Below are 23,062 nucleotides of genomic sequence, written 5' to 3' on the forward strand. Positions count from 1 at the left end.
ACTGACTGTAGGGCATAGTTCAAATTTAATTTCATCTTCCACTAGATCACTGCACATACTGTATTAATACTGTCCTTTATGTACTAATACAGCACAGTGTGTGCCACCATATGCACTCTACAGGGTTTATGTGCAGGGTTTGAAGTGTGCACATACTCTGAGCAAGCAGCAGTATGCCGATATGTCATTTGGCCAGAAGATGTCACTATACAACAAGAAACAAGGTACAATCATCTGTAACGTTTCACAGTTACTACCCACATACATTTTATATCTACATTTGACATCTAAATAGTGAATTTAAGGTAGAATGCTTTCTACATACCATAAACACTTACCCTGAATCACATGTAAACAATATGCAATTGATATCATACATTGTAAAATATAACCAAGTGTATTTTTGTTAGATTTTGGCACACAATTAGGATATTTACAGTCATAGAAAATAACTTATGAGGTTTCTGGTGGGCTACAAAGTGGGAGTCTATGATGGAAGTGTGAGTCACATATAAATGATGCATATCTTTTCGGTATTTCTTATTTAGTAATACTATCAACTGTTAAGGGAATAATTCCTAAAGGAGACCTTGAAAGGGCTTATAATAATTTCACTGATGGTAGTGCATTTATTTAACAAATTATGGAAATAGCCCACTGAGATGAGATATTAGATTAATTATCTCACATGTTCCCTGTTCTAGTATTGACCCAGCAATTTGGAGCGAAGTTGTTAGCTCCTGTCAGGGCACAGAATTACGGGATTAGATTTGTGTCATAATAATTGAACAAAATCTCAAAAGAATCAAACAAAACCAATTTAATTGAAACTGAATAAAAATAAACTGAAACAAAAGAAACAACCTCAAAAAACTCAAGAAACTCAAAAACAACATTTTCAGTTCTAAATTTTTCAGTTCTGACACAATGCTCTCATGAGGACAGGTGTTACGTCTGCATTGGCCAATTACTTTTGGGGGAACAGGTCAATGGTCCAAATTGGAACCAGTGGTACAACTTATGACTCATGACTGTATTATTTCCTCCCACCAATTGGTTACAGAAAATTCAGAACTGAAACTCAAAAATTCAGCAGTGAAATTGAAAAAAAGTGACTGCAAAAGAGAAATCCAGATCAGTGAAAGAAAAAGTATATTGTAATCAAATGTTTTACTCTTGTATAGTTTTATTGTAAGTTTTGCCTTTTTTGTTTCACTTTATTTTTTATTCACTTTCAATTCAATTTGTTTTTTTTGATTCTCAAATTATTTCACGTCAAGGACCCCTAAACTGACACAAATTAGACTATGGACCCCCATCTGATAATATTTTTGCTTTTGCTTTTTATTTACTTTTATTACACAAAGTGTATGAAACCGATGACCAAAACAGTCACACATTCTGTCATTGTGTTACTTATGGATGGAATTATAGTGAAAATAAATTATTCCCCTTTTTGCTGGGAACCCCCTGGAATCCCCTCAAGGACCCTGGACCCCACTTTGAGAACAACTGACATAAAGAATCTGATGGGACTGGAAAATAGAGGGCTCTTATTTTGAAGTCAAGGGTGAGGGAAAACCAGAGACTGAGACTTTTATTATGAAATGTCGCGTCGCCAGGCAGCTCTACAGGCGCAGAGAGAGAAGAAGAAGAAGAGGAAGAAGAAGAAGAAGAAGAAGAAGAAGAAGCAGAAGCAGAAGAAGCGGTGGAGAGTCCGACACACAGCGGCAAGTATGACAGGAGACAAGTTTACAGGCTGAGCTAGGCTGGTTGGCAGCCGTTGTCGTACTTGGAGAGACAACGCAGAACGCTGGACGTCGAGAAATCCCTGTGCAGCCTGTTTTACTTCCAAAGTAACATTACCTGGTGGACACGTACAGTTTGGATACAGAGCGGCGGCGGCGGCGGCAGGAGCAGCAGGGCGAGTGTGTGAGTGCTTTGGCGGCGAAACATGAACAAAAACCACCGAGTGCCGAGCAACCGTTCTCTGAGTGCCGTGGAGGTGAAGAGCAAGGTGCATATGACAACTTTTTGTCCTGTTTACTTGCTATATTTGTAGTCTCACCTCTCCGTGTGATGGCCACTCTGGCTAATTTAGCCTGTTAAGTGGCTTGGTAGCAAGTTACGATGTCGCACAAATTAGCTAGCCTACATAGATACAAACAGATAAAACTCATTTGGTCAACATATGTTTTGTTGCTGTGACTCGCTGTCTGGCGGCTCTCCGTGTTTAAAACAGTGATGTTTACCGTGAATTTGGTAAGTTTGACAGCTAGCTCGTTAGTTTGAAGGTGGAGGTTATTATCAGCTGACGCCGCAGTGAGCCAGTGTCACCTGTGACAGCCTCCTCCCCCTGCTCAGTCCCAAATATTGACTCAAGGTTTGAGTCTGAGGGATGGAGCTTCAGGGCGCTTATTGCTGCTCAAAACTAGTTTTTTTTTTTAGACCTGCACATGTTGACACTCTTAACGTACTGTATGTGTTGATGCTATAACCTTTCAAGAAAACAATATAACATTATATGACTGCAATAACATGATTATTTCTATTTTCGATTAATCTGTCGATTAACTTCTCGATTAAACGTTTAGTTGTTTGGTCTATAAAATGTCAGAAAATGGTGAAAAATGTAGACCAAAGCCCGAGGTGACGCCCTCAAATGTCTAATATTGTCCTGACCAACAGTCCACAACCCAAAGATTAAGTTTATTGTCATAGAGGACTAAATAAACCAGAAAATATTCACATATAATAAGCTGGAACTTTTTTTCCTCAAAAAAATTACTCAAAACAATTAATTGAGTATTAGAATAGTTGGCGGTTAATTTAATTATCAGTAACTAATCTAATCACTGCAGCTCTATAAGTTTTTCCCACCACTTTATATAAAATAAGCATATGATCATTATTTTACTTTGTTCAGCTCTGTCCCAAACTGAGCAGTCTGGGGTCATTTTAAATGTTTTGTCCGCTCATGTTCTAATGTTTACCAGAAACAGACTGCCTGTTTTGTTTCCCAGCTTATAATTAATATAATTCAGCTTTTCACCAGTGTTTAAGATGGTTTGTGTCCAGGTTGGCAGTGGATTGTAGATCATCTTTTGTCAGTGCTGGGCAACAGTAACCACAACACTTTGTACTCCTCATCAACACCACCAATGGGACATTGTGCTCAGTCTCGGCTACACGGTTACCTACAGATTAGGCATGCGCAGCCATTGATCCAGTCAGACCACAGTGATTACTACGTTACTCATAAGCCAACAATGTGTTTTGTGGAAATGCATTTGTGCTGAAGACACATAGTCTTTACTACAACAACTGCATACCAAACATTCTGTCAGGCAGCGGGAGTAGACAACACTGTTCAGTCTTGAACATACTGCATCCACAAACTCAGAAACTTAGAGATACACAGGCATCTCAAAGTCTTCATTAATAATTCATCACATGTGGTGTGTTAGCTTGGTTGACAGATACATACAGCCTACAGTGGTTTTGGATCCATCTAGGCTACTGTACCAGTGTATGCTTATCAATCACAGCCCCAAATCTCAGACCCTTTAAGGAGATGTTGCTTTATATTGTGTGCATGCATTGCAGGTGTAAGCTTTTTACTGCATCTCAGTTATCTGATGGTTTCTTTGTCTCTTAAATCAGTTTCCCCATCTCCCTCAAACAAGTGCTCACATGTGTATTTCTGTCTATGACTGTGCCACACCACCAGTTTGGTGCAGAGTTTCGTCGGTTCTCTCTGGATCGTTCGAAGCCGGGCCGCTTCGATGAGTTCTACGGCCTCCTACAGCACGTGCATCGCATCCCCAACGTGGAGTTGTTGGTGGGCTATGCTGACGTGCACGGCGACCTGCTGCCCATCAACAACGATGACAACTACCACAAGGCCATCTCCACTGCCAGCCCTCTACTCAGGCTGTTCCTGCAGAGGAAAGGTAAGTGCAGAGAACATGTGTTTGAACAATGCATTCTAGTTTCCACCAGTTTGTTAGCTGAGAATAGTACAGCTTAGACATACGGGATAGGCTGTTGAACAGGAGGATATGCTGTTAAATGTTGTCTACATAATCCAAAAAGTCCAACAAGCTTTTATGTTAAATATTGTTATGAAACTTTAGCCTGCATGTTGCTTATGTATTTGCAAGGAAACTACTCAGCCACGTCCTTTGGTGTCCTACTTCTGACTGGTATATCTACAGATCAGTGACCTTGCTGGGAAGCAGTGTGTGTTTTATAAAGATTATCTCACTGCAAGAGCTAGACAAAACAAAAAAGTAAGGATAACGAGCTGTAAAGAACTGACATATTTTTGCTGTTTTGCTCCTCTCAAATTATGTTCCATAAAAAAAACAGATAGTCAGTATCACACCATGGCCAAACATGGTCAGATTCCTCAGCAGATTGATAAACACTCAGTACTTATCACTGTTTTTTTGGCACGGCAGGCTGATGGGAGGTGGGTTCTGACTGCTGACGGTCAGTTTTAGGAAATAAGGCTTTCGAGTTCAACACATTCACTACTTGTGTGTCTTCTTTACTTCCTCACTGCTGTTACCAGTAATCATTATCTATTACATGCTATCACTTATCTTTTCAGGGTTGGGGGATGATGTTAGTCGTAGCGCTAAGACATTTTGGTCATCATTTGTTCATGTTTAGGGATTAGCATTAGTCCTTTTCTGTCAGGCTGCATATATAAAAAATGTTTCTGTAGGTTTTGAAGGGAATCTTAACTAATGAGTTGCTGAGTCTGACCTGTTGAATGCTGGGGGGGGGGGACCTGGGGTCTGCTGGCCGGGGCAGTTCAGGCCGCGCGCTCTGTTGTGTTTAAGCTGTCTCGCTGTGCCATATGACCCTATAGAAGCTAAGCCACTTTGTCAGGAGGAGATTAGTGGGGTCACTGTGTTGCGCTGCATGGGACCGTGTTTCAATTACACGCTCCAGACACTAGCCCCACGCTGTGCTCACTGCTGCTCACGCACACACACACACACACACACACACACACACACACACGAAAACACAGGCAAGCAGGCATCACACATCAGTCACAGATAAGCACTACCTCAACTCAGAAGACACACACACTCACGCAGCTACAACCCCCCACACACCCCATCACCCCTCCTGATTTATTTACCCGCGTACCTCACTGCTAAGCGTGGGGAGCAGTTGGTCCAAGCTTAAAAAGCTCTGCGGTGTGCAGATGCAGCAAATCGGCAGCTTATACACCATTATGTATCTGCAGACAGCAGTAATAGTGATGACTCTGTAGCAAGGTAATGGCTTCTCTATGTTGGGGTCAAGCGAGGTATGTCACGCCAACTCCGAGTCTTTTGAACACTGAATGCTCGGGGCTGTTTGTTTAAAAGTATTGGAATGTAGAGTAAATGATAAAGTGATCATATCTTTTAAATGATAATGAGTCATTCATGACCTTGTTTGTTGTTATGGTGATATCTGCACTAATGACCCTACACCTGGCCGTTTCCTTTGTTAAAACCCTCTTTTGACAAGGCGAGTTAAGTCCCAACTCTTCCATGTTATCAGCAGCACAGGAGGAAGGTTACAGTGGGAGGTTATAGTGGGAGGGTCACACCTGTGCTACACAACCACAAATTTCTTGACTGCTGAGTAAATTCACTAAACCAGTTTGTGGTTAGAGCACTAAAACGTATCAGTGCATAGTTTGTAGTGTCGTCACAAGCTGGCTTCTAATGGTACGAGGCTGCTTTGAGACCGGAACAGAGCGATTATGTAAATGTCTGAGATGGTCAGTGGTTAGATGTGATGTGAATGGTTGTTATTGCATAAGAGCAGGACTTGTGTGGGCCAATGTTTGTTCTTCCTCAGCCTGCAGGAATGATTCAGTGAAACTGTAATACATGTATATCCGGGAAATGTGTCTGGATCTTCAGCCTCCAGTAAAGGTTTACAAAAGACAATTTCACTTGACTTAATGTGTGTGTGTGTGTGTGTGTGTGTGTGTGTGTGTGTGTGTGTGTGTGTGTGTGTGTGTGTGTGTGTGTTAGAAGAAAGAGTGTCTAGTGTCATGTGAGGTTATTTTTAGCACTGCATTTTATATGTCTGGAAGACTAAATATAGGCTATTTTTATTTCAGGCTCAGTGCTCTGTGGGTTTGCTTCATTCACAGTGTTGTGCAGATGGTTGGACTTTGATTAGATTTATTTGACATATCGAAACAAATATATATATAAAAATGTCAAACACTGCAACAAATACATATTCATTTAAAATGTTGAGGACACAATACAGTTAAAAGATATTTTATTTCCATTGTGGTGATCTGTCAAGGCAGACAAAGATAGTAAGACAAGCCACAGATGACTAAGGTACCGTGTACCATCACATATGGATGGATGTGAGGCTGTGACTGTCTGTCGCTGTATTGTTGTGGTCTGGTTGTTGAATAAGGCCCACATTGTTGTTGTCTCTGCATCAACGCTACATCGCTGACCAGTCACTGCAGAAAAACGGGGTGTTTGTGTTTGAGTGTTTGTGACGCGCGTCAGATAGCGACTACCGGAAAACTGCTTCAACACACACACACCAATAGCACTGTGCACCGGGCATCCCCTTCACCCCCGCCCCCACATCTGTGAACAATGTGTCGATGACTATCGAGCTGGCAGCGAGGTGTCCACTGTTTACTTGTTGTCACGGCAACACTGAAGAGAGGCCAGCTTATAGGTGGATTAACAGCACTGGAGTCTCTTTTTAAGGCTGATGGGGAGCTGCAAAGCATGCTGGGAGCAGTGCTGCTAGCATTCAGACTTAAAACTACAACTTCATCTGACATGTGGATGTGTCTGATATTCTCGTGCATACTTTGAGCAGTGTATGTGTCAGACACACTAGAATAATCAATAAGTTGTGAATGATATCCTATCCAGGAAGCACATTAGCGTTCACTGACAGATGAAAGATGTTAGGAGCCGTTTCCTGGGCCACACTTTGCTAAGCTCAGTGTAAATAGAAAACAACAATCAGCTGTTGATGACAAAACTGTCTGTTGATTTATGTTGACATCAGATTGTCTGTAAAATCTTTTTTCTCATCATCCTCATATTAGCGATCAGCTGTTTTAGATGCTCTCCCCGTGCAGTGTTTGATTTGGGTGCTTCATAAATCATCTTATATTTGTATATGACATCGTACATGGCAACAGATTTTTATTGGATTACAAGAACTCAGCGGGGTTGTGTTGTTGCTCATAAAAACAATGTGATATAATCAGTCATGAATGTGGACTTTGATTGGAGAGAAAATGACGATTATTGCACCTCAGGTGTGGTTTGTGATTCACACCCAGGTTTATGTTTGATTGGCTGTAAACATGGCTGTCAGAAGAGATTCTCCTGGGTTTGAAAGTCACCGTGTTCGCCTGTATCAGTCATCCAGAACATTCTTTGCAATTGTACACACACACACACACACATACACAGTGTTTCCAGGTTGTCATGCATGCGGTGGTGGTAGGTAGCTTTTCATTCTCTCTCAGGGCGTGGGTTTGTTTGGTGATGTTGTGTACGCAGTTTCAGTCACCAGTAAGGTAGATGGAGAGGGACAGGAATGCTTGTATTTGCATATCCCAACAGGGACTGCCTTTTAGAAATTAGTAACCAGCGCATGAGTCATCCAGTCAGAGAAAAGGAAATGTGCAGTGTGAAAGTACAACACAGACAAAGTCTACCCACCCTGCAAAGTAAGCACAGGATAACCGCAGCGGTGGTAAGACTGAGCAATGTAACGAAAGGGAGAGACAGTGTAGGTGAGAATGTGAGCGTGATGACTTGTCTGACAGATACAGAGAGGCAGATGAAACGAGGAAGAAGAAAAAAAAGGTTTGAATTAAAGAGACAAAGAATAAAAAGTTAGAATATGTGAAGAAGACACAACATGTAAGAAAAGAGAGATTTATATGTTGGGCGTGAGATGAAAGGATTTAGAGGGAGTAGTGCTGGCAGGTGTTATGGATGTCATTTTCCCCCAAGAGAGAAGATAAGGAGCGTGATCAGTGAAAACAATAGAAATCAGCCTCCCCTCCTCTGATTCTCAAGTTTTCCACAGAGCATGAATTATTCCCTGAGATGCTGAATGTAATGAGTGAGGGAGCGATTCCACCGGAGGAGGAATGCATTGAGGATGAACATATCTTAGGCCTAATAAGAGAGATGGAAGGATGAGAGAGAGGGAGAGAGAGAGAGTAAACAGTATTAAAGAGGGAGTAATGTATAAGGCATTGTTTAGGCAAGGCATGTAATTAGAGATGCGGGGAAAGGAGAGGGAGTCATGTAAGTGTGATAGGAATGCAACGAGAGAGAGAGAGAGAGAGAGGAGAGAGAGAGAGAGAGAGAGAGGAGAGAGAGAGAGGAGAGAGAGAGAGGAGAGAGAGGGGGGGGGAGGGAGAGAGGGAGAGGAGAGAGAGGGAGAGAGAGAGGGAGAGAGAGAGAGAGAGAGAGAGAGAGAGAGAGAGAGAGAGAGAGAGAGAGAGAGAGAGAGAGAGAGAGAGAGAGAGAGAGAGAGAGAGAGAGAGGAGGATAGTGGGAATAGTATTAGTGAGGGAGGAATGCAGAGTGAGGCCCTAGCTGGGGAGGGTGGGAGAGAGAGAGAGAAAGAAATGAAGAGAGAGTGAAAGAGAGGGAGAGAGAGATGGGGGGGGGGGCATTTTGCATGGAATGTGGCCAGCCTCTGATCACGTCTGCTGGATAGATTAGACAAGACAGCAGCTCAGACCGGACCCTCCGCTACAGAGCCCGGCTCGATCAACAACGGGGATAGACGGACAAGAGGAAGAGAGAGTGAACAGCAGAGAAAGATGGAAAGAAAGCACAGAACATTTTTAAAATAAGAGAGAGCGCACAGCCTGGCAAGCTGAAACATCACTCGTTACCCCTCCAAACCTGGCTGGACTCGCTGCAAGAAGATGTAGGGAGGGTGGCTCGGATAGAAGGGTGGGGGGTGGGGGGGGATGGTAGGAGTCCAGGCTCTCTGTTATAAAGTCTGTCAGAATTTCTCAGCTCAGAGTCGGTTAGGAAAGATGAATGGATAGAGGGAGGGAAGAAAACAGGAGGAGATCTGGAAAAAAAAAAAAAAGAAAAACAGAGACTGGATGAGAAAGAAACAACACTTTTTGGACAGACAGAGAGAAAGGGAGAGGTGAAAGAGAGGGTGCAAACTGGCAAAGTGAGTGGGAGGAAAAAAAGAAAGTGGACTCTTGACCACTACAGACTATAACGGTTGAACGGTTAAACTGAAAAAGAAGAAGGATGGTGGGTGGGATGGAGAGAGGGAACGGTAGAGAGCGAGCTGTACTTTGGACAACAGGAAGGAAGGAAGGAAGGAGTGTACACACATTGTTTCAGGTCAGGTGTGATGTGCTGTAACGGAGACTGTTGAACTTTGTCAGCTGGATACTCAAAAGACATGTCATAAATGTTTGCTAGTATATTGCTGCTGTTGGAGAACCCCCCCCCACCCCCCCCATACCGTCACAAACAAAGAGCCTTGTATTAAACCATTTCAGTTCATGTCACTGGTTTTTGAAAGTGTTCCACAAGACCACAGATGGATTTTTCCCCTAACAAAAAGAAGAGTATCTAGTCATGTATAAACACATGAATATTTCATGTTTCTTATCACCACCTGTGCGATCCGTACACCGGGCCTATCTTTTATTTTGGCTTTGCTAGCAGACGGATGCGTGTCTTGCTGGGTGTTGTAATTAAAACACATTCTTTCTGTCTGTTGGGCTCGGTGTTCCAGCGATATCGATATGAAACATGATAACTGATACGCTTATCTGTGAGTTTCTTCCAGCATGCCATTCCAACGTATTTACCCTGGCTAGCAATGCACCATAGTCAGCAGGCTTTGACACGCCGCTCCCAAACACTGTTTGCCTTTACGTAACTACTGTTTGTACCGAGTGTATTTGCTCCTTAGCCATACATTCAGTCTTTACAACTTCATGAAACTATAGAAAATTGTTAATTTGGTAATACTTTAAATGTAGCATTTCTAAGCATTATATGAACAGTCAATAAATGGTTTATAACACACTGTAATGTAGTTGTAAGCAGGTGTAAGTTTTAATTAATGTAGATTGTTGACAACATGCTGCACATTATGAATGAACACTTAACAATGTCCTTCTATCTGCCTACAACAACATTATAGTGTGTTATTAGCATGTATTTAATGTTTCTATACAGCTTCTGAATGCTACATAGAGGGACTCTCAGTAAAGAGTTACTGTCAAGGTTAAAAGTCTCCTGACTGTTTGTCTTGGAAACAATAAAGTGCAGATTTGAAGTAATGAATTTGAGGCTTTAAGTGAATGATCAACACAAGGTTCGTCAGGCTAATTTAAGCTAAACAATTCGACTTAATCTCCTGACACTGCCCTGCCAGATTAAATAAACACTGATAAGCCCTTTTGACAGCAGACGTTTTGACTCGTCATAGATGGAAAAGCGCAGGTGTTACTAATAACATTAACAATGGCTCTGTTCTATTCAGACGTCCCAGTCATTTACGACAGTGTGACAGTGAGCCAGCATACACAACAGCAGGAGCCTGAAAGTGACGCAGCTCAATGGAATTCAGGCGTCATTAATTTTTACACTTGTGCTTTTTCTTAATTTGACACGTCAAAATGTGTTCTGTGATGCACTGGTGCGTTTTTCTTTCAACTCTTGTCATTCTATAAAGGCTTTTGGTGCCTCGAGCTTTAGTGCAGTGGACTAAAAGTTCACCTTGGCAATGTGAAATACGCCTCAATGTCCAGATCTAACTGCAGGTTGGCTGTGTTGTCTTCCAGGGTCAAATGCTGAAGGCAGGACAGAGCCAGAAGCACAGAGTCCCCCTGCCCGTCCATCCCCAGTAAAGTCCCTATTCAGACGCATGAGTGACAGACTTGTGAGGCTAGACTTGGGCTCCCCCAACCCACGCGGTTGCTCCTCCCTCCCTTGTTCTCCCCCGCCCTCCCCAACGTCTAGTCCTTCCTCTTCCTCCTCCTCCTGGAGGCTACATGTAGCGGGGCTGCGTAGAATGCTCCGCTTATCAGACCCAGATCTAGCCACCCCACCCCAGACTCATCCTCCTTCTTGTAACCTGGTACTGAAACCTACATCCCCAAGTGACCTGCCCCGTTCCCCTACCCCACCCTGTCCCAAGCTCAAAGCTAGCCTCAGCCCCAGGCACATCCCTGCTCCCAGCTCTGTTCCCATGGCTACGCCGAGAGACATGCCGAGTCCAAGCACCAGCCGTAGTCCGTCCACTACCGGTCCAGTGCACATGTCCCATGCTGACTCTTAGCTGCATGACTCCCTCATCAGATCTGTACTTGTTTTACCATTCCTGTCCCAGACAAACCCTTATTTCCAAACCACGTGCTACATGTGTTGTCTTAACGCCGAGTCCTGTGCTTGATAAACCTGTTGTAGCAGCTGTGGTTTGAAAAATCGCAGGAGAGAGAGAGAGAGGACAGACAGTTTAGCCCGGGAGCAAAAACAGAAGGATATCGGAGGCCGAAAGAGGAAAGACCGCAAGACCAAGAGGGACAGACAAAAAAAGGCTCCTGCTGAGAGATGGACCCCAAGTGACAGATTGAGTGAAGGGCACAGGGGAGAAGAAAATGGGAGGGTGAGGAGAGGAGGTATTACAGGAAGGAGAGAGGTGTCTGTGTCAGCACAAAAAGGAATTGATGGAATTGCTTCATACTGCAGTGAGGAGATGCAAACACCGCACACAGGAAAGTACTGTACATGAGTGTAGACAAATAAAATATACAAATCAAGTCCAGTAGTGAGCTGTGTTCATTGTTTGCATGCAGCGACATGAAAACTACAGTGTAGATTTTAGTTTCTGTATAATTTGATGAATAGCTGCCGTCAAGACAGGGTAATAAAGCAGGACTGATGAGCGAGATAGAGAATTCATGAGTGAGATGAGGTATATGAGGAGCCCTAGAAGCAGGCTTAATGTTCATGAACCAGAGTCTTCTGAATTATGGATTTAATAAGCAATTCTTCAAATTGTCAGCTGCATCACACATCAAGGCTCGGTCTTTTGCTCTGCCTCACACCTCTGCAGGTCTCTACACCGCAGCATCTATCTTTCCCAAACGCCTCCTATCAGTACACTGTTCTCTGTTTTCTCGCTGTCCCTATTCCGTCCTTTCCGCTCAACGCTCTCCCTTTGACCCCCCCCCCCCCCCCCACCCCTTCCATTTCTTTCCCCCTCTCTTATCAGCAGCATTAAGGCGCTTTTATCTGGGCTGTGCCAGGAGGTATGCTCACCACACCAGGAATAGTAACCCTCCGGAATTTACTCGTTTGAAGTTTTTTTATCACCTCCTCCTCTCTTTTCCTTTCTTCTTCTTCTCTCTCTCTCTCTCTCTCTCTCTCTCTCTCTCTACTCTGTCCGTATTTGCTGTATTCCCGTCTTTCCTGCCTGTTTCTTGTCTTTTGTTTTACACCACCCCTGGTTTTTCTCATCTACAAAAGTTCACATTGACACACACTCATTCCCCCTCCTCCTCCTCCTCCTCCTCCTCCTTGTATCGTTCTGTGTCAGGAACACCGTGGCACAGACTGTGTGGTGGGCTTGTCATCAGTAAACCTGACTATTTCCAGAACACCACAACCTTCAACTTCATGTCTTTCTCTTTGTTTCTTACTCAGACTCTGGAGACGTGCTATGTTTGGATACTGTAGACTGGTTTCATGGACAGCAATTATTATATTATATATACTATATTAAAAATAAATGGCTTTTAGCGGGGTCAGCACTTATGCATCTGTACAGTATATTATTAGATTTTCTCCAGTGATTAATTTTTCTGACCTAGTTCATAATACTCACTAATCAGTCACTGTTATCCCTGTAGCTGTAATTATAAGGGCCTAGTAATAGCTACAGCAATGCTGAGTTACTGTCCCTTTAAATTTTGTGACCATACAATTCAAGATTTTTCTACTTTTACATTCATTGTATCCCTTTTAGAGCAGCTGGAATATAAATATGGATGCAGTAGTGTTAGTAACACTAGAAGTAGTAGTGATAGTGTTAGTGCTGATGACTGTCATGTAGCTCGTTCCTGATCGTGTTGTGTCACCTGCACACAGTATCAGGTTTCACTGACACAGCGCCCAGGACAAGTACCAGGAAGTAATGGATTGTTGGAGTCATCGTTGTCGTCAGGGATCATTGTTACAAGGAAAGCCGGAGCTTCGTCATCCTGTATCAGTGTAATTTTTAGGGTGTAGTGGTTACTGAAGAAGTGGGTGTAGTAGAGTACTATGAATAATCCTCTGTTAATGAGTGCTGGAGCAGGTGTGTGCATGAGTGGCGTGATAGAAGGAAGTATATTAGTGTTGATTGTAAAAGACGTTGATGTTCTGTGTGTAAAAAGCATACTTCACGTTTTTGGCAGAAGCAAACAGGAAGTGTCACCGACAGAGATAATGGTGTCAATAGCTTTGCCCGCACATCCCACTTATTCTGAGCCATTAGCATCGGCTCTTTTAAAAGCCAGAGTCCAGAGTTGGAGCACGATGCACCCAGAGAGTGTGAAGAATAGAGCACTGAGAGAGATGACGTGTTCGACCGATGCTTACCGGTTTGCTCAAGTGGTTTCCTCTCCTTAGGCGGAATTGTCTTAGAGTGAAGTCAATGTCGTGACGGAGATGCATTAGTTGTTCACCCTGTGTGTGTATGTGTGTGTTGGTTATATACTAGAGAGAGGAATGACTTAAGCATTATCGTGTGTGTGTCCTCACATGTGTTGGTGTATGTTGGGTTGTCATTTTCTCCTCCATTGCTTCGCTTTTTTCGCTCCTCACTGACTCCATTCAAAGTGTGAGAAATCAAAGAAGTAACTGCATAGTTGGAATACCTAACCTGTGCAGAGCCATGGCAAGTGTTGGGCAGGGGATTATGTTTTTATTCAGGGTTTGTGAATCATGCCTGAACACTGATTTCGATATACTGCAGGTGTGTCTTTTAATATTGGTTGTCATCTGAGGAGATGAGCAGCTTTGGAAAAGATAACCAACAGAGCTAGTGTTTGGTTTGGTGATGTAGATACAGAATCTGTATCAGTGGTTAAAGGGGTCTCCAGTAATTTAGAAATGCACTTCCATTAAGTTAGGACGCTCACAAGGGACAGATTAAAACAGAAAAGGTCCAAATAAAACAAGCAGAGGCAGAGATATCCTGAAGTCTCTAGTATGGGTCAAGCATAAACCATGGGATCCTACATTCCCCATAATGCAACAAATAACATGTTTTTGTTGGACCCTCTGTGCTTGTCTTTCAAATTCCACATTCCCAGTTTGCTTTCTGTAAAAATGTATAGTCTCCAAGCCCAAGCTAGATAACCCTGATGACATCACTACGACGTCTTCATAGAAGACAAAGCTCCCTTAGAGCCACTGAAGAGATTATTCAACTGTTTTCACAGGATGTTTAGTACAGTCAATGTCTAATAAATTGACTGTTCGCTAAACCTCTGCCCCGAACAGAGTTTGTCCAATCATAGCTTAGTAACCATGACTTTGCTCTGCAGGCCTGTCAAGCTTTGTCAACGTGCCAAGAAAGTGTGCATAGAGCTGCAGTAAGAGAGATTCTATCTCAAGAGTTTGGAGGGTGGTGTTTCTTTTTTCAGCCTTTTCAACATCAAATAATAGAAGAGCAAAGCTGTCAGAAATAGATTAAACGGTGTGTTTGTTTGCGCAAATATGCAAACATTAGCATGTCCTGCTTGGCAGCTTTCTACCTACAGTAGTAGCCTAACTCAGATCCTTCCAAGGCCAAGAAGCATTTTAAACCCTTTCCAGCCGAGGGAAATGTCAGCAGCCCTGTGGGGGAACTTTACACTTCAGAAAGTCCCACATTTTCCTCATCATACTTATAATAATAGGAGCAACTAGCTCTATACTGCAATACACAAGAAATGTGTCTTCTTCATGAATCATCAACTGGTGAAGATATTGCCAGAGATGTGCAGCTTTAGCCTTTTAGCACAATATCATGCATGTAGCCTTCAAGTGTATATTCACAAGCCTTGCAAAGGGTTCTCAGTTTATAACGGGTCTGCTGGACGCATAAAAAAGTTAGCCGGAAAGAGTGTTTCTTAACCAACTCATGGAGCTAACGTTAGCTTATTAGAGCTGATGGCAACTGTTGCTAGCAGATTTGATTTCACCTGGCAAATTGACGCTGGAATAAGAGAAATACTTGAGTGGTAAATCTGCCACTGTTACTATTATAAATGCCAGAATAGAAAGTTTGACAGGCAATCGGTGGCATTTTCTTCCTTTTATCGTACAGTACACAGTGAAGTGACATGCAACAAAGATCCTTGGCTGGAACTGAACCAGGGACGCTGCAGCCACGTGGCATGTGCAGCAACCATCTGGCCAGGGGGGCTCCTGGAGTCCCCCTTAATGGACATGTGGGCCATGGGTCATTTTGAGGGAACTTAAAGGCGTACTATGCAGGATTTGTTGGTTGGTGTGCACCCTGCGTGCTGTTATTGGCTGGGGGCTACACACCCACTGCCCAGAGGTTGACGTCCAGAAATGTTCCAAACACAGCAAAATAATAATAAGAAAATACAGGCAGAGGGTCTCTGTAGATACAGACACCGCCTCACACTTCTAGTGGGTCGTAAGTGATGATTGAGAGGGATTACATTGTCTATACATTGTTTTTTAGGAAAATCCTGCATAGTATGTCTTTAAGGAATTGTGAAGAATTTCACCTTTTTGCGAAGAAAAAGTATAATTAACAGAAAAGCTGTTGTGTAAGAGCACACTGACATGTCATATTGGCATTGATTTGTTGCAAATTGGTCCATAAATTGTTAGTTCTCAAATCTTGGCATTATAAAACTTTTCTATCTTCTTTCCACAGTTGACCTCTGATTGTTTCAATCATTAGTTGAACCAGCTGCATACATCTACGCTTTGTAGCCACAGCATACGTCAGTCATGCTTCATGTGTTTACTGAGCAGTGAGGGATTAAAAGTGATATATGTTATATATATTATATGTGCTACATACGCAAACCCACACAACAGCAGACACCAAATAACCTCACAACTGCCGGAAGAGTGGGATGTAGTATTAGGTCTCATAGGCCCCAAACAATTAGACATTAGCTTCCTGTAGCTTCAACCATTAGCCAGGTAGCTTTTTTAGTGGCTCAGTTTGAGATGTTTCTGTCCTGTTGGCATGTTTGTGTGGTGAAAAAGTGCTAAACCTGTCCTAAAATGTTGACATTAATGAGTAACTGATATTGTTCCAAAGCCTGGTAGCTGGTTGTTGGTCATTCACTATTATGGACCACAAGCAGCCATTCTCTGCTAGCCAGCTGTGATTATTACACCATTGGTTTCATTTACAGACCACTGATGGTGCTTTGATATTTTCACACTGCAACAGTGGTCAAACACTTGGTGTGTGTGCACATCATTGTGTCTTATTACAGATGCTATAAGCATCAATATTACAATGTTAAATATAAATGGCAATAACTGATCAAAATAAATAAATAAGATTGAACAGATTTTAGAATTATTTACATTTTTTGTGACTGTTATTGAGGCTCGTTTATATAGCAGTCACAATGACACCCACACACTGTATGAGCATACATCATATACAGCACCAGTATACTGCAGGTTCATGTTCTATTTTGCATGTGACCATAGTCTACTATATTTCATGTGCAGCAGGCCTCACATTAACGTTTGTGTCCCAGGACCACCCCAAATATGAACTAACTTTTTAAGATCACTGGTCTAATATGTCATCTATTGAACCATTTGTGCCTCCATGATCAATTCATCTCAGCTGCTTATTCTTGAGCCCTAAATTTGAAAAGTGGAAATAAAAGAAGGCCATTTGTACTTCAACAAACGAGGAAGAGTGTGAATATTTATATTGTGACTTGCCTATAGGCCTTTGTAGCCAATTAAAGTGAGAGCTTGGCTTCTGTGCTCTAACGAGCTATAATGTAGCTATGAGTTTCTCTGTGCTCCTGTTCATTAGGGCACAAGCCTCATCTCTAACCACAGATAAACCTAATACATATGTGTGTGTGTGTGTGTGTTTTAAATGAATGTCTGCATGTGTGTGCTCTGCAGATGCTTGCATATGTTGTTTCCATGCGTGTGCTGTGATCAGGAAGCTGCATGCTTACATGTAGCGTTTGCTGCCGGAACCGCATCTCTTTGCCGTGTGTGAGCCAGTGAGTGGCCCTCAGGGACCGTCCTATTCTCTTTCCTCAACTATAACTCTATTGTCAGGTCTGGCCTTTTCATATGCTGCAGATGGAGGGATGGTTTAGATGAAAAGAAGTCTATGCATGACTGCACCACAAGAACAAGCCCCGTGTCAGCGTGCGCAAGTGCTTTGAAACATCCACCTGTACGCCCTTTTTAGCATAACGCTCCTTTTTATAACAGCGTTCATGTGCATGGAAAGAGCACGGCATGGAGAGAAAACAGCTTGATGAAACTTTTTCTTTTTGACCTCACAGACTCTTGTGAAGCTGTTGTTTCTATATTTTTCCTTGTGTGTTGTTGGCCTGTAAGGTCAGAGCTGGCAAAGATATAGTTAGTGTGTATACACTAGACTGGTGCCCCATGGGAACTGAAACGCGACACCGCCGCTCTTTCTCAGGACAATTGATCCTTTGTTTTGGTTGTAGGGATGGAGAGGGGAGTGGTGGGGTGCGTACCTGTCAGAACCTGAGAGCTGGAATCTTTATCAGCCACCTGAGTGGATATTTTCCCAGATTACACACACACACACACACACACACACACACACACACACACACACACACACACACACACACACACTGAGAGAAAGAGAGAGAGACAAATAGCGAGAGGAGAAGTATTCATTGTAAGATTGCCAGAGCTTTATTTATAGAGCACTTTCATCCAAGAACAGAAGAGTTTGAAGTGCTTTGAAAACAGCAAAATATGGAAAAGGTGAAAAAGTTGAAGACTTATTCAATAGAAAGTTGTCAAAAATAACAACAGAAATAGACAAAAACAGGCTGGATACTGGCAAAAATAGAATGAATGTCACACAGATGTTAATATTTAGCTTCTTGTATTTCACTGGTTAACTATTAAAGACCAAAGTTCCAGGTTTTCCCCCTCTTACCTGCCCAGCCCTCGGTCTAGTGTTCACACAGTGTAAAGAACACAATCTACATAACAAAGGGCAGTGTGCATCCCTTTGACTCATGCAGCTAAAATGTGGCCATAATATTCTTAGTTCAAATGTTTGTTACATGTCAACTCGACTTTATTTCTCATCTGAAATAGAGATGGCAAAAAATCTTTAAATGGAATAGTTTGATATTTGGGGAAACACACTTGTTTGTTTCTAGTCTTTTGCTAGACTAAGCTAATTGTCTACTAGCTCATCAATATTCACGTCTAACTCTCCGCAAGAAAGCGAATAAGCGTATTTCTCCGATGTCAAGCTATTCCTTTAAAGGCAGTTGGTTTCATTTAGCAGTAAGGTCTTCATTGGCCTTTTTTTTCTGAGAATGAACAATGAACAATCTGACAGCAACCATATGTTCATTAAATCTATAATACAGCATCTCTGCTCGCCATATGCACCTGCAAGGCTGTATGCAGCATATGTAGGCTAATTTGTGGGTGGCAGCATGTCAGAGAGCGCTGATGAAGGACTAAGAATTGGACTGAGTGCCTGGCTGGTGTGGCATTTTGCATCAGTCCAACCTGAGGGGAGTTCTGGTGATCAGCGTCGTGTGTGTGTGTGTGTGTGTGTGTGTTCAGCACAGACACCCTGCAGGGATGCCTCCGGCTGAGAGCTGTTCCATTGCAAAGTATTGTTCATTCTCCTGATAGTACATGATGCAACAGAATGTCAGCCTGAATAACGACTTGATATAAAATGAGCCCCAGCATGTTATTAATGGAAAATTAACCAGCATTTGATAACACGTGTTGTTTCTTTCTTCCCCTTCTTTCTGCCACCCTTTCCCCATTTTGTCTCCCTGTCACGCCTTCCTCTTCTCTGCTTCTCTTTCTCTACTTCCTTTTATTTTGCAGAGGAAGCTGATTATTCAACGTTTGGTACCGACTCTCTGACCAGGAAGAAAAACACGGTGCTTTCGGCAGTTCTTCTGCGGCCTGACACCAACAGGAAAAAACCGCCAGTTATCATCAGTCTCCCGAGAGACTTCCGCCCCGTCTCCTCCATCATTGATGTGGACATCCTGCCTGAGACACACCGACGTGTGCGCCTGTACAAGCACGGCCAGGAGAAGCCGTTGGGCTTCTACATCCGCGACGGCTCCAGCGTGCGGGTCACACCGCAGGGCCTGGAGAAGGTCCCGGGCATATTCATCTCTCGGATGGTTCCCGGCGGGCTGGCGGAGAGCACCGGCCTGCTGGCGGTAAACGATGAGGTGCTGGAGGTGAACGGTATCGAGGTGGCTGGGAAATCTCTGGACCAGGTGACGGACATGATGATCGCCAACAGCCACAACCTCATCATCACCGTCAAGCCTGCCAACCAGCGGAACAATGTTGTCCGCAGCGGAGGAGGGGGTGCGGCGTCCGGTAGCTCAGGGCGCTCATCGGACAGTGGTGCGAGCTACTACGGCTACTCATCGCAGGGTACGGTCGGCGCAGCAGCCTCCATGCCGTCGCACATCATCCAGAACTTCCCCGTCGGGGAGCTGGAGAGCGACGAGGACGACGAGGACCTGGTGATCGAGGCAGGAGGCGACGCCGAGCCCATCAGACGCGCCCCCTCCAACTACAGCATGCCCTCGCTGCCTCGCTACGAGCCGCACCTCAACCTCCGAGCTGCCACCACATCCACGTCCTCCATCTCCATCAACGCCAACGGGACCCTGCCGGCCAGCGCCAGCAGCGGATCACTAAGCAACGCCAACGCTACGTCGACCACGCCGTCGCCAGACAGAGCAATGGAGAGGCGGAGTCTGGAGGAAGACGGCACTGTTATAACCCTCTAGACTGGGCGTTCACACACTAAACACTGGAAACCTGAAATGGACTCAAATACTTTGACACACACTTGGGGGAGTCATGGACCACCAGATGAGACACATCCCATTCCATCAAACATGTTCATCCATACAGTGACTGTACCTGAGAAGCACAATATGTGTACATATTAAATCAACACAACAACAACAACACTGACACTAAAATGTTTGTACGTCCTAACATTTACACGTAAAACACTGCACCCAAGAATTCGCTCTTCTACATGCCAGTGACCCTGCACGTGTGCCATAGCGGTGACACCCCCCCCCCCCCCCCCCCCCCCACCCACCCACAGAAACGTCAGAGAAAGAAAATGTCATTAGACAAAAACCTCTCTCCCCCTGCCCTCTACCTTATTTCCAAAAAATTAGAAGCACTTGTTTTTATTCCAAAAACTCTTGTTAACATGAGCTTCCACTAGAGGATGAAGATGATTCTTTTAATCAGTCCTATGAATAGATGAAGGTACAAGTGAACGAGTGAGTTCTTCCCTCACAACACACACACACACACACACACTGAAACAGGATTTTAGCTCGAGCTCTCATTGACAATCTGTAGTTGTTTTTTTTTGCCTTGTATCTCACCCCCACCTCTGCACCACACTCTGACCACTTCCCCCCTTCCCCCCCCCTCCCCCCAGGTGACCACAGCATGCAACCGGTAAACAGTTGCGGTACTCGAACGAGGCACCGAAATAATCTACCAAATGCTGAGATCTGCAATAATACTGTTTTTTTTATTAGAGGAGAAACCACCTTTAAAACAAGTCTGGGTCTTTTTTGCGTCGGCTCAGATGCTTTTAACCACTGTTCTTAGCTGTGTTAATGATTGTCTGATCATGAATGGTTGATTTGAATCATTTGTGGGAGCAGCTTGTCTCTCTTGTAAAATCCCTTTACCATTAGGCATATGCTTTCTATTTTTGAATACTTTGTGATTCTTTTTTTTTTTTTTTCTTGTATCTCACAATTGATTTATATGACCAGCTTCCATCTGACCAATGGCAAGCTTCGAGTCACTAATCCTACCTGGGACAATGGGACATGTTAGAATGAATTCGCCTCACATATTTCCTTCATATTGCACTCTCTCTCCTTTCCATGACAAGGGCTATTTCCCCTGCTGCATGTGTACAAATGACAAAATGTGAATGTGATTTCATTTGTTTGTTTGTTTGTTTTTTCTCTCTCTCCATTCTTTCTGGACCACGACTCAATATCTAATCTCAGTGCTGCACAGTATATTCATCTCTGTTGTTTTCCAGCCGGGTCCAGAGTTCACTGGGATGTGTCCTGAGACATTCACATATGAAAAGTGTTCTCCAGTATTTCTGCACCGTGTCCTTTTCATATCTTCACTCCTTAAATTCAATGAATGGCACACTATGAAAGAATGTAACACAATAACTGTATTCTAAATAGTTAGTAGATATTGACTACGGGCCTAAATTGCACATCAATAGCTGGACTGTAACACATTGAGAGAGTAAAACTAATCGACCGTAGAAGTGAGCTGGTACATACAGCGATGTAAGAGAAACCCACCTGTGAGGTCAAGTAAGTCGTGGTCAGACTGAGTCATATTGAAACAAACACACATGCAGGTACGCAAACCACACAAATCTATTCAGTTTCTATATTTGATAAAGGTGAGGCTGGTCTGTCTTATGTACAATGTCTCTCTGGGCTCTTGTCTGGATTTGGCATTTCCACTGAAGCTGTTGCTTCCCTTGAAAAGTCCCAACAAAACCCTGAAATGTTTCAACTGTTAGAGGCAAATTTGTGATTTTGGGCTATATAAAAATACAATTTGACTTTTGATTGCATTTTGGGTAGTGGAGTTTATCCACTATCATGTAATTTTTTCTATTGCAGCTTTAAATTGTATTAAATTGCACTTAACCTCAATTAATTTGATGATGAAATGACTCAGAAATGTGTGTGAAAGAAGTAATTCTGGCACCGTTTTAGTCCTTGGATAGTAACATTTATTGGAGGTAGACTGTATATCCATTACCCTCACATGCTGCTGCTAACTGCCTCCCTGAAGTGAGAGCAGATGGTCTATTATTTCTTTTATTGATTTTCAGCGTTTGCCCTTCTGTTAAAAGCGACTTTTGCTCACTCATTAAAACACGGTTGACACACATTCACAGACACTCTCCTAGTTTATTGGCTTCATTTGAGCCTCTGTGCACTTGTGATGAAACACACAGTATATTCATATAGATCACCATCACACTAATTGTTCTGCTTATTGTTTGAATATGTGATGAGCCTATCAGACAGTGAATATCTATGACTGGAAACGACTTCAACCCACAGCTGGTGTATGAGCGTCCACTATTGTGTTTCAAGCTACTGTATATGTATGAGGTACTGTCTTTTTTTTTGGCCTTTTTATGGTACAGCAGGTACTGGTGGGACTCTGTCTTCTTTTTTTATTCCCTGCATTAAACCCAGTAATGAATGGTAATCTGAATGGAAGCATTTTAGAAATCAATGTTAATTTATTTTCTTTTTCTCTAACTGTACCACAGGACACTGGGATTGTAACCACGGCAACATTGTGTTATTTATTCTCTAATCATGCGTCCGCATATTTTCTTTCTTTGTACACATTTTATTACTTTATTTTTATAACTGATATGTTTTTGTTTATTCATGATTGTTGTTTTCGTCATAAATCTCATGATAGATGTTATTGCCCATTAGAGATGATTTAAGTAGATGATTTTTGTTGTTCTGGCTAAAGCAACAGGAAAGTCTGTGCAAGGCATGACACTTGTTATTTTTTTTCCATACTGTGAATTATAATTTTGTGGGAGAGAAACGGTTTTATCAGCAGAACCTCAAAACAGGCTTCATGTTTTCCTTTTGAGTCCGAATTTTTTTTTTGTTTTTATAAGTGATCGAGCAACGACTTTTGCTTGCCAGATAAAT

The 23,062-nt window shown here is 43.0% G+C and overlaps 1 protein-coding gene across 1 annotated transcript; it reads left to right on the forward strand.

Annotated features, from left to right (window-relative positions):
* Nucleotides 1–1,631: 1,631 nt before the first annotated feature.
* Nucleotides 1,632–22,268, forward strand: pard6b (par-6 partitioning defective 6 homolog beta (C. elegans)). Its single transcript, XM_042407861.1, has 3 exons — nt 1,632–2,017; nt 3,731–3,953; nt 19,152–22,268. Exons 1-3 carry the CDS (start codon nt 1,955–1,957, stop codon nt 20,081–20,083), a joined length of 1,218 nt encoding a protein of 405 aa, XP_042263795.1. The 5' UTR covers nt 1,632–1,954; the 3' UTR covers nt 20,084–22,268.
* Nucleotides 22,269–23,062: the final 794 nt, after the last annotated feature.

The sequence above is a fragment of the Thunnus maccoyii genome, chromosome 4 (assembly GCF_910596095.1).
Source record: "Thunnus maccoyii chromosome 4, fThuMac1.1, whole genome shotgun sequence".
Classification (NCBI taxonomy): domain Eukaryota; kingdom Metazoa; phylum Chordata; class Actinopteri; order Scombriformes; family Scombridae; genus Thunnus; species Thunnus maccoyii.